Source organism: Andrena cerasifolii, chromosome 11, assembly GCF_050908995.1.
Source record: "Andrena cerasifolii isolate SP2316 chromosome 11, iyAndCera1_principal, whole genome shotgun sequence".
NCBI classification, from domain to species: Eukaryota; Metazoa; Arthropoda; class Insecta; order Hymenoptera; family Andrenidae; genus Andrena; species Andrena cerasifolii.
In genome coordinates, this window is record NC_135128.1 from 10,759,027 (window position 1) to 10,785,232 (window position 26,206).

At 44.3% G+C, this 26,206-nt stretch overlaps 3 protein-coding genes across 16 annotated transcripts in view; 1 reads left to right on the forward strand and 2 right to left on the reverse strand.

Annotated features, from left to right (window-relative positions):
* Positions 1-1,707: 1,707 nt before the first annotated feature.
* Cenb1a (Centaurin beta 1A) lies at positions 1,708-8,408 on the reverse strand. Of its 2 annotated transcripts, XM_076822676.1 has the most exons (12): positions 8,143-8,408; positions 7,895-7,952; positions 7,675-7,733; positions 7,068-7,241; positions 6,335-6,979; positions 6,089-6,265; positions 5,891-5,997; positions 5,636-5,819; positions 4,672-5,572; positions 4,499-4,598; positions 4,303-4,423; positions 1,708-4,236 (listed from the first exon to the last, which is right to left on the reverse strand). In XM_076822676.1, exons 1-12 carry the CDS (start codon positions 8,193-8,195, stop codon positions 4,068-4,070), a joined length of 2,748 nt encoding a protein of 915 aa, XP_076678791.1. In that variant the 5' UTR covers positions 8,196-8,408; the 3' UTR covers positions 1,708-4,067. The 2 variants fall into 2 exon arrangements, with proteins under 2 accessions (XP_076678791.1, XP_076678790.1); XM_076822675.1 differs by having other exon boundaries at positions 4,672-5,819; positions 8,143-8,286.
* On the forward strand, positions 7,835-12,069 carry Csn7 (COP9 signalosome subunit 7). 10 transcript variants are annotated; one of them, XM_076822697.1, is made up of 4 exons: positions 7,835-7,971; positions 9,173-9,827; positions 9,905-10,079; positions 11,849-12,069. In XM_076822697.1, exons 2-4 carry the CDS (start codon positions 9,180-9,182, stop codon positions 11,896-11,898), a joined length of 873 nt encoding a protein of 290 aa, XP_076678812.1. In that variant the 5' UTR covers positions 7,835-7,971; positions 9,173-9,179; the 3' UTR covers positions 11,899-12,069. The 10 variants fall into 10 exon arrangements, with proteins under 10 accessions (XP_076678812.1, XP_076678810.1, XP_076678809.1 ...); XM_076822695.1 differs by lacking the exon at positions 7,835-7,971 and adding an exon at positions 8,581-8,720 and having other exon boundaries at positions 9,092-9,827; XM_076822694.1 differs by lacking the exon at positions 7,835-7,971 and adding an exon at positions 8,582-8,720.
* A 131-nt stretch (positions 12,070-12,200) lies between these two features.
* Glurb (metabotropic glutamate receptor B) overlaps positions 12,201-26,206 on the reverse strand; it is a 243,591-nt gene continuing 229,585 nt past the window's right edge. For 3 of the 4 annotated variants that reach the window (XM_076822663.1, XM_076822666.1, XM_076822665.1), the window contains exons 5-16: positions 25,018-25,162; positions 20,541-20,792; positions 19,913-20,087; positions 19,717-19,823; positions 19,412-19,561; positions 19,151-19,284; positions 18,530-18,688; positions 17,753-17,919; positions 16,776-17,152; positions 16,007-16,158; positions 15,729-15,936; positions 12,201-14,475 (exon numbers count right to left, since the gene is read on the reverse strand). In XM_076822663.1, coding sequence (XP_076678778.1) covers positions 14,270-14,475; positions 15,729-15,936; positions 16,007-16,158; positions 16,776-17,152; positions 17,753-17,919; positions 18,530-18,688; positions 19,151-19,284; positions 19,412-19,561; positions 19,717-19,823; positions 19,913-20,087; positions 20,541-20,792; positions 25,018-25,162 — 2,232 coding nt within the window. In that variant the 3' untranslated portion in view covers positions 12,201-14,269. The remainder of the gene's footprint in view (positions 14,476-15,728; positions 15,937-16,006; positions 16,159-16,775; positions 17,153-17,752; positions 17,920-18,529; positions 18,689-19,150; positions 19,285-19,411; positions 19,562-19,716; positions 19,824-19,912; positions 20,088-20,540; positions 20,793-25,017; positions 25,163-26,206) is intronic. The other variant, XM_076822664.1, reaches the window with a different exon arrangement.

Consider the following 26,206-nt stretch of genomic DNA (forward strand, 5'->3'; position numbering starts at 1 on the left):
TTGAATCCGCACGCGGAGGAGTTTCCACTGGGATGATTGCTAGAAAGTAGAAAGCTCCTAGATTTATTTAACATATCCCGCGTGCCTTGACAGACGTTCTTACGCGCGGAGCGAGGTGATTTCGGTTTTTATCGTCGGTTTCGGGTGGCTAGTAAGCCAAAACTGACAGCGCAATAAAAGGAAGGGAAGATGGATTCGTTCGTGGCCCATGGCCAATCGCAATTGTGGTCGCGCTGAGACTTTTTGCCGCAGCCCTGATTTACGATGCGACTTGAAACCGACAAGAAGGCCCCGCGGCCTCACCGACGCTATAATTCATATTTACTTTCTGTCTCGTAAAATATAAATTGCACCGCGAGACCATCGGTCGCTTCTGCGAACGGGCTAAAGCCAGAACGCCGTTTAAAATCGGTGAACACTGGTTACCAGCTAGAATATTGCTCCCCCTGTCACGTCCCCTCTAATTGGCTGTGCGAGAAGCCTCCTGCTCGCCTATTGTCGAGGTGCATTTACAATTAGTCGCGTCCCAAACGATTTTCCAACCTTTATGCACCGACACGCGAGCAAAAGGTATTCCTTAACTTTTTTTTAACCCTCGACAGGATGCTTCCCTCTTGCATCGCTTCGCAAAATCAGTGGATGAATAATGGACAGCTTTAATTACCGTTCGATAGACCCTTAGATCTTTAATTACAGTCAGAGTATTTCTTAAAGAACTTAAGGGTTGCTTCTTCGCTCGTTACTCAATTTTCACCAGCCACCTATAGTTCCTCCAGTACAAAAGTCACAATAATCTTATTTAATTACTCCTCGATTCCCGGACCTCCCCTTTATAATTGAGAACCTTGCAGCAACGGGGGTGCAGCTCCACATTTCGACTTTACATTAAGAATAGAGCACTAATTGAAAACTATATATTTTTAAATAACTAACTACAATAAGTAGTAGTTATTGAGTTGATAAGTTTTTGCTTCTATTATTGGCAAATCATTCAAATCTGCTGCTGGCTCTGACTTGCAGCGTACAGAATAAATAAATCGCTCGTTTGTTATCAGATTTGCGCCAAACGATGTGGATAGCTCCGTGTTCAAAGTAAACTCGTGCCTTTGGCATCGACCAGCTGTTCTCGGGCAACGAATCACGGAAAAGCGGCTGCCTAATTAACGACCAAGCCGGCGTCTGTTCCTATCCGTCAGTAGAATTAGCACAGCTGGCCGTGCGTGGAATGACATATGCAACCTCGAGGCTGTAATCGTTGGAAATAGGAGCTGTTCTAGGCGTCGTAGACTGCCTGCCGCCGTACTTGCAGATAGATAGAATCGTGTATCATGAGCGAGCTCTTTGAACGGGGATCGGTCCGTGAGTTTGCCCCCGCAATAGCCATCGCCGCAGCCTGTCTTTCATTTATCATCGATGAATGGCTCGGCGGATTTCACGATGCTACAATCAGAGACATTTCTAATATCAATTCCTACAAAGCACGCAGAACAGATGAAATTTTTTACCGTGCGAGTTTTAGTTTCGAGTTCGTTCTCTCTTTTTATTTTGCGAAACGCGGAACACAGGTGCGACACTTTAACGAAAGGATTTTTGGTTCATATTGCTGGTTGAATAAACTTGTCCTGGGGAGGACATGCGAGGATGGAAATGGTCGGGTTCGTCGGTGGATATTTTAACGAAGGGAATAGCATTAAACGAACACAGTCGTTATTTGCATAATCATTGCTTTATGACGCCAAGTCTGTGTACAGTATGGTACATTGATCGATTCGTTTACATTATCTATTGCAATGACATGTAACAGAGAAACGACATTATTTTCTTCAACTTGTCTATAGACGTTCGCGTGCTACTGTAAGATTTCGCAATGCAGGCAGTAGTGACGATGATTCTGTTTGAATAATTCATCGACAGCGTCACGGGATTAAGCATCGGGGTGTAGAAAATATTGCTCATTTAAGTGGGAAATCATCGTGGAATTTAGAATAACGTCGTAGTGGCTCGCTTCTGTGCGGCGAAGGGGTCAGTGTTGAATTTTGGAAGACAGATTTCGTTCGTATAGTACATGGTGAAGGTTTCGTTTCGTGTATATCTCGCTCTCTTTCTGCCAGTCGCGTGTATAAAGCATATACAAAAATAAGTACAAAATACAAGTACTAATGCGACGTCGGTTCTCCATTCGAAAGAAACTTTTCCAATGCACTGGAAATTGGAAATTGATCGGGGAACGGGGAATTACCGAATATCAACATCTTCCTAAAGATACGTGGCGCTTTAAACTATACGAGTATACATGGAAATAATATCTGTATATTTAACGTACGCATTAGAGTAAATTGCCGAACACTTTGCTGCTGGTTACTTGTGCAACAATGAGTATCTGATCTTTATTATGTCTATATCATCATCGTGTTGCTCGTTAAGGGGTCTCTCGTATCAAATCGAATACCAGATTCGAAATAAAATCTATGATCGGTATATGAACTAAAAAAATATATCAAATCTGAAAATCATTTCACGATGGTCTGCATCGGAATATCGTTGCTTCAATTCCATAGAAAAGTTACCGTCGCGGCTTTGCATCTTGAATCGCAACTGTTAATAGAGCCTCTACGTAAACAATGAAGAATATTCCTAACATGATTGGTATTTTTTTTTTGCTCGTTTCTAAATAATTATTCGTCCTACTACGTATTATAGACTAAAAATCATGCATTACGCTACAAACTTTTTCGCAAATACTGTTTAACGTTGTTACATACTACTAAAATAGGCGTAAATGAAGTGTAACTTATTCGTTGTACAGGTAACGAAAAGAAAGCTCGATTATTTATCCTTAAACGCGCAAGAATTCCCAATCTGGCATAAAGATCTACGTATTTCGTGAAATTATGCCCTCGCGTTATTAATTCTAAAGCATCGTTGGAAACAAAGTATTCGTTCGGGAATAACATCGAATAGTTATCAGATCTACGAGTCTTATGTACAAGCGATTCATTTTTGGCAACAAATTCGGTATGCGAGCTATACTAATCGGTAATTATACGGGTTTCATTTTAGTCTATTTTGGTAATTCAACGAATGTAGTTTACAGCTATTTATAAATGTAATCTCTAGACAAACTACATAATTGTATGTATCGATAGTGTCATAGTTCAATTAAGTCGATACTAATTACATAGCATCGGGTTACTAAGAGTAATTGAGAAAGAAAAACAAGAATCAATTACTTTAGTGCCAGTTGTATATACACTACTGGTAATATTAAGTATATAAAAACAGATACACGTATAAAATTGTTGTTCCAAAGACACCGCGCTATAGGGCATACTATGTTGAAAACGTGTCGGCTAATGGTAAAACTTTTCACATAACAGAGTTAGAACTATTTTGTCACGTTTCTTGTATCACATAAACGACATAGAGATATCTACTAATAATAATTTACACTTCTTTTCATACATATGTGCAGAGGTTTCCAAACTTCGAATCGTGTTCGTGTCGTATAAATCGCGAGCTATGCAGCTATGCAACTTACAGGATCATCTACAGAATATGTATGCACGCGTTGAAATGCTCGAAAGAAGCAATGTTCGAAAAATTAATTAAGTTACTTCCATTGCCTTTCCTGTAAAGTTAACGGGGGAAAATAGGAAGAAGGGTATACAAAAGACACTTGGCATCCTAACATCTTATCACTGGATAGCATAATTTCATGCGTAAGCAAAATATAATGACCACTTGCTCTGTCCTTTTCTTTTGCAAAAAATATGGAAGTCCCGTGGTTCGTTAAAATACGAATACAAAGAGATAGCAAAATTTAAATAACTTCTGTCACACGGAGATCAAGGTATAGAGAGACGTAATATCCTTAGCATTCCTTTGCCCTGCCTCAATTATCATACGATAGGTTTCTTATACTTACCTCGTTAATCGCAATCAACTGCATTACCCTGCAAGGAACTGAAAGACGACATTTTCGATGTACTCCTCTTCTTCTTCTTTGTCTCTTTACCCAGTATCATGCTCTTCACATTCCGCAAATAAGCCCCCCACATCCTTAGAACTCATTCAGGCGGTTGCGACGAGTTGTTGCCTTCATTTCGCCGCTGCAGTCGTTCCGGGTGAGAGCAAGCCAACTGGCTAAAATCGCGGACAACGTCGTTGAAAGTTTCGTCGCCGCTGATCCCAATTTCTGAATCTTTCATTTCCTCGTTCAGAAGGCCGAGTCGTAATCTGAAATAAACATTGATTCGATATACCCGACGAATTCAACGAGACGACGGTGCGTCCGATACTCACAAAGTAACGATATCTGCGTTGGCTTCTTTAACAGCTATCGACAAAGGCTTCACTCCACTTTCATCCTTAATGTGCTGGTCAGCGCGATGCTTCAGGAGCAAGCACACCTGGGCAGTATGGCCTGAAATTTGAATCAGGAAAGTTCCCAGCACATTTCCACGAGAAATGGATCTTATAAAGAACAAGGGACTCGTACCTAATTCTGTGGCCAAATATAACGGAGTCTTTCCATCAGCATCTTGGCAATTGATACGCGCCCCGTTCAGGATCAGATATTCGCAGGACATCACAGAACCCTGCGTTCGAATGAAAGCAAAAACGAATATCAAAGACACCGCGCAGCACGAAGCTTCGTTCTTTCATACTCACGCTTATAATCGCTTGGTGTATAGCATTACGACCTCTGTCATTCACATTCAACCATAACTTGTCAGCACCAGCTGCCAAGGCTGCACACATCACTGGGAGATTGTGCGCCGCGGCAGCTTTGTAAAGAAGCATCTCGGGATGCAGATTCTCGATGTCCTCTTCGTCCGTGAACTCCTCGTCCTCGCCCGCAGTCGAGTCTTGATCAGAACTTAACTCTAAGCTATTATCGATCGTTGGCTTTGGTAAATCACATCCGAACATCAGCACGTCGGATTCTACTTTCTCTGTACACTGCTTCTCCGTTCCGAAATCTTTATTCTCCGTAGCCTCTTTCGCGTCAGAGATCTCCGTGCTTAAGGACATTTCACTTTTCAGTGATAAATTGTTCTCCGAGTCGCTCGCGGAAATCGTATTGTCTTTCGTTTCAGGAATATGAGGCTTAGGTTCGTTATCAACGTTCGGCTCTGCATTAGCGTCAACGGCGTTGGAATTACGGTTACTCTCGTTGAAATCGCTGCGCGGACGCGCCAGTATCTTCCCGTACAACGTGGAATCATTCTTCAGATCTAGGTTCGCGCTATCGTCGGAGCTTAAGGAACTCCTCTCGGTCTTCTTCGCTTTGTCCACGGAAATTAAGCTCTCGATCGACGTGTGCTTACTGTCATCCGAGCTCGTTGAATGGTGGCCTTCCTTCACCGATGATAATGTCGTTGTTTTGTTACGATTGTCGCTGTCAATTTTGTCGCAGCTCCGCGGCCTACGGCGTAACTTGCGCACGCTCCATTTGCGGAAGTGCATTTTGTCGCGGCTCGTGTGTTGCCCAGATGAAATCATGTTAGTCAAAGGTTTCACGAATTTACGATCTACGTACTTTGCTCTTATCCAAGCTTCCCGTATGTTACTGTCGAAATGTTTAATTGAGTGTTCTGTGATACTATCTACTTTGGTATATAGTTTTACGTACCCATTGCATTTCGGCGTAGCTCTAACAACGTCGGGAGGAATTGGCAGAGCCTCGTAAACATTATTCACTACAGTGTTCCCAAGCTCTGCCATTACCTTTAGTATCTCTGGCTCCCAATCGTCTAGCGTAAGAGATCGAACTTTGCTATAGTGAACACCTAGACTTCTGTGCACACCAGAGCACTCTAAACAGAAACGAAATTTAAGAAGCTCGTAAAACTGCTTAAGCTTCAAGAAGTACGACAAGGCAACGCACCTATACAAAGTGTAATTCCGAGGTTGATACTAGCCCACCTCGGATTAGCACCGCCGCAATCGCAGCAAGTATCGTTGCCAGGGATCTTTAGAATCTGTTCCCAAACCCTATAGCGAAGGAAAGGAAGTACAAACTTTTATTACCCATGCTCCGTCTGATTCTTACATAACGCAACGCAAGAGAAGTACTTTCTTGTACCTTGATTTAGGCTTCGACTGTCTACTTGACCCTCTACTATTGTGTGACTGCGATTCTCGTATACTAACGATCGTACCAGCACCCATGCCTCTTTGAATAGCAGCACCAATCGCTTGTTGCATGGCAGTAACCCATGCCAAATACGCTTCCTCGCTATCAGCTTGCAATATGTGACTCCTGTAAATTAAGCAACACGTGTATCGAACTGCACGCTACCGTACCGTACTCGTATTATTAGTCACTCACTTCGTAGGGCTTAATACTTCGAAACAATTCCTTCTATCACAGTCGACCACTGGCTTTACAGTACAAAGGCGAAGATCTTCCTCCATGATCGTGAAATCGTTGTCGCCAGTTCTTTTTCGATAAACTAACTGATGGTCTCTTAAACAAAACCACCTCCTGTTCCATGTTTTAAACGCATTGCTGGTTCGTTTAAAGAGGTAGCCCTCCATTCTAGGATTGCCGGGTACCGGGGAAGGTATTAGGTCCCTGTTCGTAACGTAAATGTGCCGATTCTCCATTTCCTTCTCGAGCTTAACAGAGTCAGCTCTCATTTTAATCAGATTCTCGCCAAGATCTTTTAAAAAGGGGTCGAGATCTTGCGCAAGATCGGTACCTTGATGATAATACGTAATGCACGCGTGCATATAACTGAGCAGTGTGCCCAATATTTCGTGCCGCTTGCGCGCCTGTATCATTGTCAACGAATGAATATAGTCCAGCGCGGTGTGCCGAAAACACGATCGAGTGGCTGATAGAATGTTGGAAGTCTCTTCGTACTCCGCAGGTCTGGACTTTATAACTTGCGAATTTCGGTTCAGTGCTATATCTAAATCGGCGGAGATTTTTTCGAAGTAATGCCGAGATTCTTTTACCTTCTTGATGTCGCTGTAAAAATATCAGGAATATTTCATACACCTGAATCTCTGGATGACAAAATATACGGCATAATTACGTGCGTCGTTACACGACTTACCTTTTGACGAATGAATTCAGATCTTTGATTACGGTTCTAGATGCTTGATCCAATAAAATAGTATGAAACTTGTTCATTTCTTGCAGGGCATGAATCAATTTGTTCAGGAATGCCATTATCTCCGAGTCGTCATTAAAGTACAGAGATAGCTCCCACAGGCTATTGGCAAATTGGCTAGGGAAAGAGTATAATTCTTAATTCCCTCTAAGCGTTACAGACACGTTTGTGAATCGAGTAATGTTTGATGTGTTTGCAGGATAATTTATTAAACAGATCTGAGAATATAACAAGTGGAAAGAATGGTGGCTATTTTCTAAAAATAGCCTTTATTCAAAGTCAATATGGGAGACTGATAAAAAGATCTCTGTGTGACAACTTTCAAGCGTAACATTCTTCACTGTGTTAAACTGGCTGCCACAAGTATGAGTCATCCCTAACACTGCTGTAATTCATACATGCTTCCTGATTCCTCCCCACTTGAGCTCTTCTCCTCTTTACCGCGAGGCACGATTCATTTACGTTAACATCCTTTCAATAACAACCACTGACAATACATTCTACTTTTCAGCAAACTTAAACCTAATCTATTAAGCGTACTCCAACATACCTTTGCTGCCCTATAAAAAGTTTTCCCGTGTCAATCATTTGGCTACAGTTCTTTAACACCTGCAAAGAACTCTCATATAATTCATCCGCAATACAGGGAACTTAAAAAACTATAAACACGTGAGAACGTATATTTCTAGCTGCGTCATCATGCGTGTAACAATTTTCTAGGGAATGACCGTACGTAGCGTAACACTCGCAGTGTATTCGTATTACAGTACCTTGTCTAACTTTTGCTCGAGTAGATCAACGTTAGCCTCCACTTCCTCGATGCAGGATCTATAAGAAAAAAAGACAGGTGGGCATTTTTAAGTTTCTCCGACGGCCGAATTGTAATCGATGGTAATGAACACGGTGCGAGGAACGCAGCCTATTTAGCCACAGGCGTTGCGCCGTGAATCACGCGATGGAACAGCAGGGGCAGGCTAAACAAAGTGTTATTAAATCGCACGTTTAACCAACTCCTCACCGAAACATTGGCGTGTCCCGCAAACATTCCTCGAACTCGATTAAAGGCTTCATTTTGTACTATCCGTTGCTCGGTGATTTTCAAGCGCAGTATCGCCCGACGAACTGCAGTCTTGAAATTTCTCCGTTCACTATTTCCCATCAAACGGCACAATCATTTGGAAGGACCATTAACATAAACCGTTCGCATTCGCGGAGAACAACACGCATTCCCCTCCCTTCTGTCAAACGGATGCAATTGCAGTGAAGTTGCTCTTGTTTCTGCTCTGTCGCCTCCGCCTGTACCCAGTGCCAGCAACACTCCCGACACGTTCCGCGGTGCATGAACTTCACAGAGAAGTTATTGATTCCCTCTAAATACGCCGCGATCCAGGCATTTTCTTAAAGTCGCTTTTGCGCGATGTTTTGTCGGTCCTCCCTGTTACGCTCGCCTTCCGCGCGAACCCGTCACACGTTCCGTCGGAAAACTTCCGCTCCACTCTCGTGGTAGAACTTGCGCCATTGTATTTGCATGCTTGCTCGCATTTGAAGGCACGTTCAGTGGAAAAAATTCTTTGCTATTTGTAAACACCGAACGAAGTAAGTTGTAATTATGTAACCAAATCTGTGCATCGAATTGCTTTCGTTGATTGCGAGATAGTTGCCTGTCGTCTTTGATATACGTTGATTTGAAGAACGTACGCTGGATAGTCACTTTCTAACCTTTCTTACGATCGTCGGGCTTATTTCTATACACAGTGTGTCTCGTAACTGACGTTGCAGGCAAGAAGTGGATGATTGCACGCGTAAACAGTGAATTGGTAATGTAGAGCGAACGTTCGTCCAAGCGGACTCTCGTTTTCGGAGGGCCGTGCAATCATTGATTTTTCGATTGTAGCAGTGGTTATGGGACACCCTGTACATTACAGTGAAGTGTATTTCTTGTGCATCGTATTTGATTTTCACCACAGATTCCTTTGAGTTGGCAATACATTTGCTTATTCTTGGAATAACAGAGAGATTCTTGTTGCTAGTTAATGTTTGTTCGATAGGGTCAAAATGACTGGTGGGACTACCACTGAAAAGTCGGCTAATAACCCTTTAGAACAGTTTGTGCTGCTGGCTAAAACTGCTAAAGGGGCAGCCGCGCTGGAGCTTATAAGGCAAGCAGTAGAAACACCAGGCGTTCACGTCTTCGGGGAGTTGTTAGATATGCCCAATATCAAGGAGCTAGAAAGTGGACCTTATGTTCAGTATTGGAATACCTTGAATCTGTTTGCCTACGGCACGTACAAAGAGTACTTGGAGAATAAAGACAAGGTCTTGGACTTGACCCCTACGCAGAGGAAAAAGCTGCAGCATTTGACGATAGTAACGCTAGCCACAAAGTCCAGATGTATACCATATTCCGTGCTCTTGGAGGAATTAGATATAAAGAACGTTAGAGACTTAGAGGATTTAATAATCGAAGCTATTTATGCGGACATAATACACGGCAAGCTGGATCAAAAGAATTCGCAGCTAGAGGTAGATTACGCCGGCTTAGGGAGAGACGTCAGACCCAACGACACCGGCGTGGTAGCTGAAACGTTAGCCGCTTGGGGTCAGGCTTGCGATACCGTGTTGGCTTGTATAGAGATACAAGTTACGAGGGCCAATGTCGCGAAACAGAAAGCCACTTATCACAAGGAAAGGATCCAAAGAGATGTAAGTTTCTCGTGGCGACACGAACGCAACGAATCCTGAGAGAATTTCATGCTATGCGTCTTCGATGTTGTCTTCAGAGCGCGCATATAAAAAAGACACTCGCCGCGCAAGCTGGAGGGGGCGGCGTGCAGGAGGCTGACATGGCGGGTGGCAGTTCCGGAGCAGGAGGGACCGAGTCTGGCAGAGAAGCGTTGTCGGTTCCGCCAGATCCAAAGAAAAAGCAACAAAAAGTCAAAGGTATTAAAGGCAGTGGTAAGTTCTGGAAGACATAAACTCAGTAATCTTTTATGATGTGAAATGTATCCCATTGATGACAGGATTGTAGTACGTTACTCACAGTCCGCATTTGCCAATTTTCCAAATTCTCGCAATCCTAAATTACTGTAAACTATGAGAAACGATGGCTAACACGAGCGAGGAGTGCTATTACGAGCGAGGGGAAATTTATCGCCACGTTCTGGCATACACATTCTAAAGGGATTGAATCTTTTTATTCTGACAAAAGAACGACCTTGTAAATACAGTTACAGAACTGCGGAAGAAGTCGCTATTTGTTTAATAATAATGTTTATAGGAGAGTTTTGTTATATTAAATTGACGAAGTTCTCGAAATAATATATAGCTTTTGTTGCGCAGTAGGGTGAGAGGAAGGAAAGTGGGAGAGGGTAATATATATACGAATTTATTAGGCACACCGTGTATAAGATACAACCGAAGCTAATGAATGCATGAGAATTTTTACGATAGCTTCGATTTTTAGACAGATCAAAGGGAACCTATGAAACGCATTTTTATACTCGGCCTTACGTTTCGAGTCTGTAGTGTTACGAGCAGATTTAACGTTTTATAATTACGACTTACAGGGGGAAGGTGTATTTTCGTTTAGAGAATTTATATTACAGTTAATTATTCGTTGTTGTTAAACGGTGTACGAATCTAGGAGCATGAAGTAGATTTCTTATATCAGACTGCACCTTAGCTGAGCTTATGAAGCTTCCAAAGGAAATGTCGATTATTTATTTATTGTCAGCGGTATAAAGTAGCTAGGTGTTGCGGGAACGGCGGAACGCATTGTGATCGTCTTCACATCGAGAATTTAGTAACGATGAGCGGTTTTCGTGTGGAGGAGGAGAACTTTCGTAGACAAGCTTCCAAATTTTGTAACGTGACGCGTGTCGAGGAGCCTTTTAGTCAGACCAAAGATTTTCTACTTCGTTCCACGTAGCGTAAACGATGGGCGCAGGGTTTCGCCGGTTTTATAGTCAGGCCTTGATAGCTGTTTGCAGTGAAATTGCATATTTATCATTGCACCCGCGTCGTTATCTCGAATGAGGTTAACATCCAGTGTGATGAGTTGGTTGCACGCGTCTCTCGAGCAGTGTCGATCTTTTCTACAATCCGTGTTGATTTTGTACTATTCTCTTTTTCTAAAGATGATGTAGTTCGTGAAATGGAATAACGAAAAGAGAGAGAGAGCGTAACTAGTCGGATCGACCATTGTTACGAAGGAGGGCTGTATGTTTAGGAGAATGTAACACGGTATACGAATGACGAAGTTGCTTAGTGAACAAGAATGTCAGTCGAACTTGAAAGCGTTGTAATTGCTAATGGAATAAAAAGATAATTTATTTTAGCGAGGCTTTTCTATTCTTCTGCACCCTTTAACGCCTCTCCTTTACTTGATCTGTGAAGCGGCTCGTCAAAACGCTTAGAGCAAATCAGGCTTATAGTTCCCCCCATCATAGACACGTTCATTAGTATAGGACCACTACGGTAACTCTTAGAGGTGCATAGCACCTATCGAGACTCTGCTTCCATTGCCATCCGTAGTAAACGATTTCTGTGAAAGTCTCGCTTTCGTTTTTCCAAGGCAACCGCTATCGGGAGCCTTGCTCGCGCGAAGGTTTATACCGCGCGACTGGGATCCACGATAGCATTTAATTCGCGCCTGTTTCTTGTCTGTTCTAACAATGTATGTACAGGTACAAGTGACAAATGATACGCCTAATCGGGGTTTTCAGGATCCACTAATCCGGTAAAGCACCACGAACTGAGCGATGAGCCAAATTGAGATGTTCCTCTTAGGTGAAACTTCGTGTGGCATGTCACCAACTCGATCGGATTCTGTCTCTGTCTCTGTCTGTCTGTCTGTCTGTCTACAGTTACTGACGAAACGCAGCGCACCGTCTCACCTGTAAATTTTGTACTTTTTGAGAAAATAAAACGCATCCCGAAACCATCACATACTTATTGTAAGCACAAGGTGCACCTCGGTGCAGCCTCGAAGTGAATAAATGCACGTGCGAAGCAACGTGGTCCTCCTCTTTCCTTGTTCACGCGCAGAAGCGAGAGGGAATAACGATAACCGTTGAATAATTTCGTAATTCTTTTTATTCTTACTTTTTTTTTGCTCCTTGCTCGCTTTAACGGATACATCGTGATACCACTTAAACTCGTGTCCCTACATTAGCGTTCGTACGTATTTAAAATATCCTTAGTTCGTAACAGTTTGATCGCGTCCTCCAGCCTTCCTCGCATTGTCGCTGCACCGCAATTTGGAATTTTCGCCGCGCTGTCGCACCGTACCTCCCTCTCCAACTCGCATCGAACGTTACGTCTAGATTGGTTCCGTATCAACTAAACATTCTCATGCCTCGCGGTGTATATATGCACGTACTTATATGTACAGTCGTACGTCCGGTATATGTACACATCTTGGCTTAAAACGCACCGTTCGAAAACATAGATACATTTGCTTCCGCGTTGTCGCACTTGGCCGAACGTCACTCCCAAACGAAATTATTGCTGGTCAAGTCTAGAGTATTTGTTAGAGCTTCGTGGAATGTAACTGCACTTACGTTGGATCTAATACGAAGTTTTGAAGAAACGTAAGACCTTTGAGAGCCGGACAGTGGGTACTGGGCTCATTTGCACCCAAAGTCCGGCAAGAAGCATCTTTCTCGATTCTATAGAAATTCGAAACAAGCTCAACTCATCGCAAATACGATTTTACACTTTGCTCCAGGCTTCATTTTTTTTTTTGTGAAATAAATTCGGAAAGTTTACCAGGCACCGTTCACTTTCGAAATCGATATCATCGAGTGCAAAGGCTCGCAGAAGATAAATCTTCGCTCTGCACGCTCGACGCACTTCCTCGCGAGGAATTAACATCCGTATTCTGATAAACTTAATCGAACAGTCTCCAAAATCGTCACTCAACAACGAAGTGTTCGTAACAGTTACAACATTCGATACTTATCTCTGCGTACCTAACACTATAGAAACACAACCTCTACATACGGGTAAAGTGGATATGTTTGCCGCAGGTTAGACTTATTAGTCGCGACTACGCGAGAGAAATTTACAATTCTTTAAAACGCCTGTATGTACATCGGACCCCGCGGAAGAATTGCCTCGCTCGGGTCTCCGCGCAAGGACCGAGCATCAACGGTTACGTTTAAATTAGAATATCTAGATCCTAAGAGGAAAATATTCGAACGCGCAAACACTGCGTTTTATTTGCCGATTCTACGCGTAGCAATTCCTATAGTCTGCAGAGAAGATTGGAAAAGAAGAAGATCCCTACGAGTCTACGTTGGTATAGTCGCATCTCGAAGATCCGTAATTATAACCTTAATAGTTTCAAATGTTTAATTCTTGTTTTAAGTGGCATAGGCCTATCGTATATTTACAGAGCAGGATTTATGTACACAGAAGATCCCACAGGGCGATATTCTCGTGCATCGAGCACCTATCGTTTGCTTTTTACAAAAATTACAGGGTACTGGGAGGGGATCGCCTGAATCGTCACGCGATCATTTGTGTTTGGCAACGATCTGACCGCTAGAGGCGCTCGGGTTCCCGCGGAACCGTGACTAACCTCGCTCGTCGTTGATATTTACAATTAATTCAGTTAACGTATGAGTGACTCGCGGTTAATGTGCACGGTGAAAATGGCGTGGTGTATGTACAAAAGAGATTTACGCAGTTTATCGTGATTGTTACATGCATTATGCTATGATCACAGAGGAAACCAGAGCAATTGTTAATTACGCGACTTAACAGTTAATTACAATCGGTGATTACGCGTCAGCTTCACATTACAGTGTGGCTTTGCGTGCCTAGCGCCCTTATGGTCTCGTGTATGCATCTTCTCAACTACTACGAACGTCCAATTTATAATATAATGCTTCCTACTACTCCATCCAATAATTGAATCGTCAAATTCTTTGTGTAGGCTCCGTATCCATATACACGAGACGAGTTCTCTCTAAGTATATGACAATTTACGACACGCGACAGCACAATTTACACAATCATTTCTCTCGTCGATGTATGCTCGGCCGTATTTACAAAATAACGAAAGTTTAAACTACCACAGGTTTCTTCGAAATCGGCTTGAGATTCGCGGAGAGAATAGCAGAGTCTATGGAAGTTTCCTGCTATAACGAGACGTCGGTTTGATTCACTGGTCCGTTGCCTATCCTCGCGTTGTTGTTTAATTGTTTCGTTGTCGTGCTGGTCTCCTTGGAATCTTTGCTCGCCACGACCGAGTCCTTATCGCTGTTGGCCGAGGTCTGAGTCGATCGCGAGACCACCGCGGGCTGGGGTTTCCCATTCTTCTGATCCTTCACCTCCAACTCGAAATCTAGAACAGATTGAAAGCAGGAGTATTCTGCGAGTGATCTGAGAAATCGTAAACGTGCTCGATGCTCTTCGTATCGCTGGGATGTTACGGGTGTGCACAGGTGCATCTTGTGGTTTAGAATTCTTTTTCGTAACGTCAGCTTCTCGGAGAAACTGATGCACGCAGATGTTCGCCTACGGCGTTTCTGCGTGGAGGCGAGGAACAAGAAATTATCCAGTTTCTGTTTGGGGCGCTTAATTAAAAATCCCTGCACGTAATTTCTTGGAGACGGAATATCGGGATAAGTTAAATGAAAGAGATGCTAAATTACCAGCCGATCTTGTAGCGCCTGAACGTGGAAAAGTGCAAGAATGGGTTCTGGAAAAATCTTCGAATTCACCGTGCATTTGATCGGTGATATTTAAGCAAAAATCGGGAGGCGTTAAACTGTTCTTCAGAAACGGAGTTTTACTACAAAGGGTTCACTGTTAAGGGGGGATTCTCGTCTAACAGCTCCAAAAGGAACTGATATTTAAGAATTTTTTTTGAAAAAACTGTTGGTCATATTGGATTAAACTCTTTTGGGGTATAAGGAGGTATCTTTAAACTTGCAGAAAATATTTTTCTTTTATGTCGATGCTTCTTATTATTTATTAGTTATTGTGGAATATTGTCCACCTCTTTGACCATGTAACCCCTGTTGGATGGATGTGTAGCACCCATCACAGTCATCTGATTGCAAAAAAAATAGAAGTTTCTTAAAGTTAGATAGTTTACGTTGGGATTGGTCCACTTTAAAAAAAAATGAAACATTGAAAGAGTTATAGCGTTTAAAAGAAAAAGCAAGTTTTTTCCTTACACAATTTTTTCATATTATTCTTTATATCGACGAAAAAAGTATTGTAAATAGAAACTAAAATTAAAATTTAAGGTTCAGTCCCAGCGTAAATTATTTAACTTTAAGAAAACTTTCTTCTTTTTGCAATCAGATGACTGTGGCAGGTGCTACACCTGACGCCAACATCGTCGAAGAGTTTAACACGATTCCACAATAATTAATAAATAATACGAAGGATCGACATAGAAAAAAAAAATTCTACAAGTTTAAAGATGCCTCTTTATATCCCAGAAGAGTTTAACGCAATATTAACAATAGTTTTTTTTAAAAAAAATCATCAATTTCAGGGGCTGTTACACGAGAATCCCCGCTTAAGGGTTGCGCAATGCTTCGCGTGTAAATAAGCGACGTGAAAGATTAATAGGCGGTCACTTACATTCACTTTGCGTGGAACAATCGATGGTGGTGATAATGTGTTTCTTAACAGTTTTATTCTGGTCGCACGTAGCTGCCGTCAGCGTTATCGGCGCTATCATACTAGAGGCATTCGTCGCCGTGACTGCTGAGCTTTTCGTGGTACTGTATCTAGCTGGCATCATGCTTTGACGGACGTTCCTCTCGGGTCGAATTAAAATGATGTACAGCTGTTGCAAAGAAAGAAAGGACGATTGAAAAGAGATCCTTTTCGGCAAGTGTCGGTGTTCAGTGAATTACCTTTGGACTGAAGAGACACGCTATAGTCACAGACGCAGAAAGGCTTATGGTTACCGACATCGAGGTGATTCTCAATGCCACATTGTTCCCCGTGCCGAAATACAAGGGCACGAAGGCTAACCATATGACGCAGGTGGTGTACATCGTGAAACCTAAAGGGAAGTTTCGGAATCTCATAGGACCCAATTCACTCCACGAGATCTCCATTCAACATTCATTAAATGATTACACTTGCTAGGAATTACAAAACCTATTCCCACACTAGCGTATAAATTTGGAACTCGAACCTCGAATATTTTACAGATCAACTTTTGGACCGCATGGAAATTCCGAACTACTGATAAACAGGACCGGCGCGAGGATGGTTGGCGCCCTTATGCAAGAAAATTTTTGGCGCCCCTAAATTTTTGCACCTGTTTTCTATTTAATATGTTTTGCCTTTACGAGGTACAATAACAAAAAATTACATTTACATTTTGTTTATATGGGAGTTGGACTCCTTTATTATTAAGCCCGCGATATAGTTTTTAGCGCCCCCTTCGGCTGGCACCCTTATGCGGCGCGTTACTTGCATAATGGGTTGCGCCGGCCCTGCTGATAAATCTTTATTCCTGAGAGCAAGTATTATCATTTCCCACGCACGGAACGTTACGACCTCTTTTATCATCGCACATAGTCAACTTTGACACTACAAACCACAATTTCAAGCGAAACATCAAACTTCCGCACAAAAGAAACGGGAATTTGAAACAGTTGCGGAAACACTCACCGATATGTTTGCTCTCGTTGAAAGCTTCCGGGATTTTCCTGGTGAGCACCGCGTAAACGGTGCAAACGACGATCAACATAATGGGATATGCGAACGCGATCATGTAGCTGGCGTCGATGTAACTGTTACAAACGAGTAAATTGTCCTCCCTTGTCGGATAGTGATGCATCGCCCTGGCCGGGTCGATTATCATCCAGACGCCATTAATTAATATTTGCACGAACACCAGGCCGGAACAAATGATCAGCTGCGATCGCGGGGATATGAACGATGGCCTCTTGGCGCTGTGTGTGCTGGCGTTGAAGATCCTCGATATCCGATTTGTCTTCGTTAAAAGCGCGGCATAGACAACGGTGAAGCAGAATCCAGCGGCGAATCTGCGGAAACGTCGCGAAACCCTCTCTTTACACACGTCCCCGGCCACGCGTTTCCCGCGAGCTGGAGAAGCGCTGCTATTCGCCCCGAAATAAATAAAAAATGTCGAGAAAAAAAAAATTCGCTACAAGCGTACAGTAAATAGAGCGAGCTCGGGGCTTCTACGCTTCTTCCCCGCGAAAATATAGCCTCGCGGCAAGAAACTTTACTTCGCATTATCGATTAACTTGTTCCGAGGGAATCGTATCTCGTTCGGTTTTTATCCAGCCGGCGCACAACAGACGTTGATGTAGAGAGCGACGTTTAAGAGATTGGGGGAGCAGGTGCAACTTCGCTCCTAATGGATTCGCCAGTTCGCTTTATATTCTTCTTCTGATTCCCCGTAATTGAATCCCTCGTAATTCACTTCCCGATGAAATTTCGCCCGACGACTTTATCAGCTTTACCCCGATCGATCATGTATTGCATCCCGAGTTAATATCCCCGCGCCGGGGCGACTCGTTTCCGCGGCGGAAAATTGGATTCTCCGGACTGCCCCGGCTAACTCTTGGCAGGGAAAAATCGGGGGGCGCGGTTAGCGTTGCATACCTTTAACCTCTTACCTTTGGATGCCGCAAACGATGTCCGTGGGCCTCAGCACCAGGGCGAACGTAACGAGATAACAGAGCAGTATACCGGACAGCAGGACGTAGGACAGCTCGCGGCCAGACGCACGAACCACGGGCGTGTCGTTGTGCTTCAGGAACACCCCGCAGACGCACATTGTTATCTGCTCACATATTCCGTGCGTTAATGCATCGCGCGTGCCTGTTTGAACTCAACGCACCATTACAGCGGTGGATTGGATTCAGGGGTTGATTAAGCAGATCCAAAGAAACACGCCAGCAGGCAAAAGAGATGGATAACTATGTCCATAATAGAGGTGTGAGTAATTTATCAGAGTCGGCAGTCTCACTTGGAGCGTTACAGCGGGAGGGAAATGAATTTAGCACGGAGGGGATGAAGTATCCTGAAAATGGGTGGCTCGAGTGTCGATATTCAGAGGAAGAAATAGACCATTAGGAGTATTGGATAGGAAGAAATTCAGATCGATTGTATAGTAGGGACAAAATCAAGGGGCCATTTGGGGGTACCCTTATTATTCCATTTATCGCCTCTGCTTGTAAATCTGTAGATATATATATAATATATAGGGGAGTCGTATCGGGCGATTCAGTGGAATAGTGAGGTACAGTGTCCAGTTGATTTTGTTTCGACTTTAGTTGATTTTGTTTCGAGTGAATTAAATGCAGATTGTGTTCTCCAGGTTCAAAGCGTTGGGAGCTCTTCTCCGCGCTTTTTATCGCAACTTCGTTTCCCAAATGCATGGAAATATTTACCAGAATGCCTGCGGAAGAGAATGACATTGCTCCTATCGCCCAGGCGCTTTCGGTCCGCAGGAATTCCTCTGGTATGTCGCGGCAAGTAGAATGAGTCTCGTCTGGCACAGTACCTTGACGACAAGCAATGCACTGTGTCTCGTCTTTGGGATGCCGGATCTACGCAACATACGCGTCAATTATGCAGAAGAGTCGCCTGAAGTATCGCGGTGGATCTCCGCGGGGAAGATCGCTCGAAAGGGAAGCTTCATTGAAAACACTCGAAGGAGCAAACCAGCGCGCTGGCTGAAAGGCGCTTTTCACGTCGTCGCCGTCGACGAGGAATTTTCTCGATACGTCGAACGTAAAGAGGGAAACAAGAGCAATGTTGACGGGCTTGTTGCCCGAGAATGGAACGACAAAGCGCGCCGCGTAACGTTGCGAAACTTATTAAAAATGAATTTTAAAAGAATTTATTCTCGCCGTACGCGAGGTAGTACTATCGTCGCGTCATCTGTAATTCAACCGCAGTGTGTTTCGTCGCAATAGAGGCGAATCCTCTCCCACGAGTCTCGTCGGACAGTGGGGAATGGTATTTAGAGCAGAATGGCAGAAGAATCACGCTCGAAGGGCATCACGTACCTGATATTGAGTACAGTTGAAGCAGTGCCAACAGCATCTCTCACCCTCCACGTACTTCTTAGCCTGGCCGACTTCGCAGGCCAGAGAGCACACGCTCTCGGGCGGCTTAGGGTGTTCAAGTTGAAATTGGATCTCTGCAAGGAATATGCGAGTAGGTAGCAAACAAAGGCGGCGTCCAATTTTCAACGTCAAAAAAAAGAAGAAGAAGAAGAAGTCAAGAAGAAATAGATGGAGGACCGTAGAAAGGGCCACAGGGCTTACCGGACATGTTCAATCGTAATTCACCCTCGAGATATTTACCGACTCGGACCCACTCGTACTTGCCACGCTCTGTTTGCTTGAAGTGTATGATGTTGTACCTGGCCGGGCCGTCTCCGTTTTTGTCGAACTTGAATTTGTCGCCACTCAGACCTTCAACATTTGGGAGGGGAATGAAGAAATTTGCGGGAAACTCAATTTCACTTTCTTTCGCTTCATTGAAGCTCTTCTCCTGCCACCTCGCGAGGCAATGCTAGCGTCAAAATAGATTAGAGAAGCTTCCACGGTGTATTCGCCGTCGATTTTACCTTCAAAGTCCACTTTTCGTAGGTACTGCAGAAGCTGAGTGCCTTTCGTTGGCTTCATAGTCTCGCAGAGACCTGGTTTCCCGTGGCAAAGGTCCCTGTGCATGTCCCTGTGAATTGGAACGGAATCGATACGCTCACTGAAGAGTATTCACAATATTTAACATCTACTGTGCAAGCTTAATTTCCAATCTATTACCGGAAAGCATAAGCGAACGCCATCACTGCGTCAGAAACGAACTGCAATTGATCCTCGAACGCAGTGTCCTCTTTCGTCAGCCGCTCCTTGGTCGTGCATGACCTGGTGTATTTCTGATTGTACAGTGTTGCGGATGCGTTCGGATAGCGGCACTTGAAGTGGTCCTCCCAAAACTCTGAAATCGCCCACGATGCTCTATGTTAAGACGCTGAAAGGGGTGCGAACAGTGGCGCACCCAGAGGGCCTCCCAAAGAAGGGGCTTCGTAAGGGGAGGAAAGAAAACTGTATTTTATTCTTTAAATAAATTTTTACAACCACAAATTTGCATTACAGATATTTTTACCCCCTCAACTCGGCTCCCTTCAAGATTAAAACCTGAGTGCGCCACGGGGTGCGAAAGCCTCGTGCGAAGTGAAGTTATCAAGCACGTAATAAGCGCATTTTCTGAGTCGATTATCTTTGATGAAGATTCATTAGCGGAGGATGCGATATTTGACTGGAAGGATTCTTTCGATCACTCGGCTATTAGTTTAATGGCAGGTTGCCGTCAGGGCCTATAGCTGCCATTTCACAAGTTGCAACTAGCTAAAGTTTAACGAAGCTCGCGTGTTCCAGCCATTCCCCTTACCAACGAACCACGGATTCCTTCGGTTGTTCTCGACGGTCAAATTCAGGAAGTACTCTTCGAAACCCTTGACAGGATTGGCTTGAGGTTGAACCGATAGAGTACCCTCGACTTCCGGCTCGTTACCATTACTAACTAACCCCCTGGCGCTCCATCCGTCGCTGCCGATCCACGAAAACACGCCGGTTGCATTGCAACGTCTAACTGCTCTCATAACTCCGGCAACTTCTTGATCTGACCCGAATATGATGCACCCTGTGGGCAAGATTAAACAACGATCAAAGAGAAGTTCATTAATCCCGATGGAACTTTCCAGCTCTTAAGTGCACGCATTTCAACTCTGCTCGTAGCTCATTTTACAGCCTTTGCGTTATCGATCCCGGAGCCAAGGGAGCGCAGGATCACGCGGCAGAAGAGACTCGAGGAATTTAAAGACGTTCAGTATTCATAAAAGCAGACGAAAAATGTTTACAATGGGAGCAATCTTCGTTTACATTTATGCAGGTGGACTGCTTTTCTTCAGTCGTCATTGGAGATATCGTTTGGGGAGAGTTTGATCGAGGAAGCGAAAAGGAAGTGTATCTAACTATCCATACGGGACTTAATAAAAATGCCACGGAGATTTCGTTCTCGAATTTATCAGAGAGCGCAGTAAATCTCAATCCGATGGTTGAAGAATCTAAAGTATCCAGAAAAATTCCGAACCTAGGATGGAACAGAGGACTTCCATCTAATTCACTCCAACTTTACCGGACTTTTTCTGCGATCCTTAATGACGCTCCACTCTGGGACGAAGGAACGTCTTAATTAATTTCCCCGAAGGTAGATTCATTGGAGGATCAGGGAGGTGCTGCCCCACCTCGCAACGTATCGCCGCGCCGAAGTTCTTCGAGCATTCCCCACGTCCTCCGCTTTATTTTTTACGAAACATTCTCCACCCCTCTTTGCGCCGGCAACTTCAATACAACGCCCGCTGTTGGCTCGGGGGAAACAAGACGCATCGTCGCAGCCCCTACATTAAAGAAGCGCCGTTGTTTCGTCCTCTGTCGGGAAGAAGCTGCGAGACGATGGCTGGTCCTCTCCGGTTCGATAAGCAAGAAACGCTCGCGACGCGTACAACCCTCTTTTTATGCAAATTGAACCATGGAACACCTTCTGCGATTCCCTCGCTCCCTCGCCCCTTTCAGCACGCCACCTCCCGAGGCTCTCCTCGTATCCTCGACCTTACATTTCATTTTATACGGTGCACTGGTTCTTGATGAAGTCCCGCGTAATCTAGATCCCCGTAGGAATAACCTTGCGACGAACAACGAGCCGTTTTACGACGCGCTTTTCAATAAAACAGCTCCCAGACCCTAACCCGTTTTAGATCGACGGTAGGGAGGACCGCGCGATCTGGAATTCCCTTTTGATCGGCACCCAACGAAAAGTGCGTCTCAATATTGCAGCCGTCGCGTTAAACGAGATCAACCCCTCGGAGCTCGCGAAGTGTTCTTCGGTGAAATATTATCCTTCACTTTTATTCTCGATTCCCCCTGTTCGCGAAAAATGCTGGTCCAACGTGCTGGGAGCAATCGCTCCACGTTCGAACGTAACGATCAGCGGATTTCAACGACGGGGAACGTCGAACACGCAAATTGGCCTGCTCAAGGAATAGCCTGTTTCAGGGAATAGCCAAACCGTGGATTCAATTGCAGTTACTTGAATGGCAAGTGAACCGTGCAAAGTAGGTATCGATAGAAGGCAGTGGTTCGGAGCCGGGTTCTTTCGAACAGCAAGAAATCCCGTTAAAAGCGGTTCCAAGTAACGGAGCTCCGCTTCCATGAATCTTGCGATGGTCAGTGAGCGGAAAATTATGAAATTTCGTGGCCTGAAGGGTGGACGTGAAAGGGCGAAGCTCGATGGGCGTGAGGAAAGTTTCGACGTGAACTTTTGCTTTTTAGCAAACACGAGGAGTCGCTCTAAAATTTCTTCCGGGCCTTTTTAATCCTCTGTACATATTCCTTCGCATCCCTCGTGCGAGTGGGGAGGAATTTGCATCCCCTGATCTTTGCGGAGGGACCTGCTTTCTACGTTTCAACTTGCATGTGTTAGGAACTATATAATTGGCTGGGAAATACGTTGTGCAAGTTGATATATATTCACTGAGTAGCCTTTGATGTAAAAATGTCCAGCTCGTGTTAGCCTCCGCGTCGAAAGAATAAAGTTCCACCGTGGCTTTTGATTTTTGGGAGAAATGGAGGGTTAAAAAGTCACGGGGTAAGTTTCCTGTGCCAAATTATTCAGTTGCGTCGTTCTTTGCTCAACGGCCTACGTATTTAGAACACTAGAGGCGTTCTTAAAAGTTTGGATATTCCCCGTGATTTTTCTCGGCGGCCAGGAATCTCCGCGAGCTTTAAAAACTCTCGGCAGTGTATAGAAGTCGCGGCTCGCTTTAGTTCACTGTTGGAAGGAAAGTTAAACGAAATGGGGAGAAGGTAACGTTACGAAGGAGCAGCGATGGACAGCAATTGGGGTAGAGGAAACTATATAGTTGAAGGGTGGCGGAGGGTGCAATGATCTCTAAGAGTCCCTTGGCGAGCACCATCCTACGAAACAGCGTATACATAGCTGAATTCTAACTAGCATCCTCCGTTCCTCTTACTATAATTCCAGCTTTGTATGCATGAACACCGGAAACTTTATAGATTCTCGAAATCTTTTTCCACGAGGGTGAAATACACATAAAGAAACCACCCTCTCCCCGGGCCACCCCTCGGTTCCATCGTTTCTGATTATTACGCCGAGTTATTGAAACGAATAAACGATTCGGTCCGTAGCAGTGAAACAGTCCTCCCGATATCAACATTTTACTCTCAATTCGTGCAAAGTGATCCACGAGCCACTTTGGTATTTTCTACCGCACCGACGCTGCGATCGATATCAATCATCTCTCCCCGTAAGATCGTGCAATTGCACCCGCCTCGGCTCCTTCCTGTCCGTCAGGAATCCCCGTTCTCGGTTCAGTTTTCTTTGCACGACTGGAAAGTGAATATTCAGCGCCTGGATCCTCCGAGAGACAGTTTCGCTCGACGAGATCGAGAAGTTCAGACAAGCCGACGAAATTTCCGAATTTCCGGCTTTATCTGACAAACTGTCGGCCCCGACCGAGTTCTCCTCCGTTCGGATAATGTAGCTGGAGGGGCAGAGTATCGGTTAAGATCGAAATCTCCATCGTACAGTCGAAAACTTCTCGTCACTCGAGACACCATTGTTTCACTGTTTTCTCGTTGCAGCTCCTCCGTCCCCGATACACCGGATCCCCTTTCCCGGTGCCTCGTATTCGATCGATGGGTATCGTTTTCACGTGGCGCGACTCCTCATGCAAACCCACCGACAAACTGCAGGGAGTTTGGGTGGCGCGGGGGATTTATCGGTGAAAATCTGGCGATCAGAAAAAAAATCTCTGTTAAGGGAGCCTGTGTCCCTGAAAAATATACTATCACCGAGATGTCGTTCGAGGGTTCCCCGAGCGATTTATCGGCGTGTAACGACCGCTCGGATAAGCGCTCGATGTGTTTCATACGTTCCTGGCAACTGCCTATTAAATCTGGCTTTAGACTTGCTATACATCAGTGTCATCCCCAATATCGCGCGGAGGTGTATCGTGGAAAATCCTTCTGTACACATATCCCTTTTCAAACTTGTCGTTTGAGCTGCAGTTGTCAGATATATATTGTCCTCCGTAATTATTCCAGCCCCAAAATAATGGAACGAAGGAGCCTGTTTCTCGGAGGGTCAATGACACGAAGTTCCACGGAGGAGATTTTATTTCCCTTAACGTCGCTCTTCTGTTTTAACAGTGAAATTTTAATGTCGACAAGGGTTTTATGGAAAATAGGGGTAGTAGAGGAGAGCTGCCTATATCGGATCAGCCCCTAGATTGGATCATTTGTGTATCTCGATAAACAAATATATTTGCTGTGGAGATGGAACGTGCGAGAACAGCGAGACGGTTTGTTTGTTATGCATTTGTTTGTCGTTATGACGTCGAGATATATATAGAAACGCGTGGTGCGTGACCATTATTTTTCCTGCTATTTCAAATCAATTTCCTTCTGCATCTTTTAAGTAGAATAATTTTAAACGATGCTAGTGTAAAGTGTGCTACTCTTAGCTACAATTCCATGTCCTTTCTTTCCCATTTTCGTCTACAAATTAGTTTAGTTTTATTAAGATATTATTTTAATCACATATTTCATATAAATACATGATAAAATCTACGCAAAATGTTTATCCTTTTCCCGTTTTTCTTTGCTTTCTGCAGTAGAGTAGGAGAGAAAAATAAAAAAGTGGTCGAAAGTAGGCAACTCTCCCCTGTATTTAAAATCGAGCTGTTCAGGGTTTCTGATGAAATGTCTAGCTACCCATCCTCACCCTACTTAAATATTCCACAGTTTCTTCTTCTCGCAGCAATTCGATTACCCTCAAATACATTTACCTCTTGCCCTCGGCTTCGTCAGCAGCTTCAGAACGATATTATCGTAAGCCGTCTCCTCAGCAACACCGGAATCCTTCACCAGCTTCTCCTTGATAGCGATACATATGTTGTACTTCCCCAGCAACTCTTCCAGCTCCTCGAACGCCTGCAACGAAAAAGTCATCCCCAGAATTAGGTCGAATTTGTGGCCCCTTCCCATTCTCCTCCCCGGTCTCATCGATTCGCATTACGGCTGTTTCGAGTGCGCTTTGAAACCGGAGGACCGAGCTTTTAACTTCAAAGAACACAATGTGCCGCTGGGGGGTTGAGGGCGAATCGGAGATCTTTAATGGAAAAATACGCGCTTAAACGCGACCTCAAGGGGAGCCGCGTCTCACGAGGGGTTGTTATCGAAATGGCAGAGGGGCGAGGGAGACCGGGCACCTCGAGTCGATTGGACTATACTCCGGGAGTTCATTTCCGAAACGAAGCAGCCTGCTTCGGCGAACCAGAGCGCGAAACTTAACGTCCCTTAATAAAAGTCCAGGCTGCTGGCGGCGTCGATTTTTGAATTTCAAATTCTCGATAGAGGTGTTTAATCCACGCGGTCGAACCACGCGAGCCTCTTATCGATTTCCGTTTATGCAAATCTTTCGCATATCGCCGGCTCGTGTAACGCCGGCCAGCTATTACACGCTTTTCATCTTGATATTCACGACGTACCGCAGCCGGTGATTCGAATCGCAGGGAATGAATCGGTGTAAATACCGGTCGATGCTCTCCTCCCAGGCGCTCGGTACATCTGTGTTCGCGGAGGAATTGATTTCGTTGGGAGTATCCCCGGAAACGAGCTCTAAATCAAAGTTCAATCAAGTGACGAACACGCGAGGAAAACTGGACTCCTCTGAGCAGATTTCGGACACCTCGTGATCCACGGTCCCCAGAGATGGGCAAACGTTTTATTTAAATAAAAATTTCCGTAACGAATAAAGATTAAAAAACTGATTCGTCATCTGTCGAATAAAAAAGATTACCACTTTATTCGCCGAGTAATCCGAAGCTACTGTTATTTGATCCGTTATTTAAGTAATTTTTATTTATTCAATGCCCAACTCTGGCCGCCCCTGAAGTGAGAGGGAAAAAACACTGGACAATGATAAATTCAATGAGCACGCTGCTCCGAAATAGTTTAGTAGCCGCGATCTGGTTG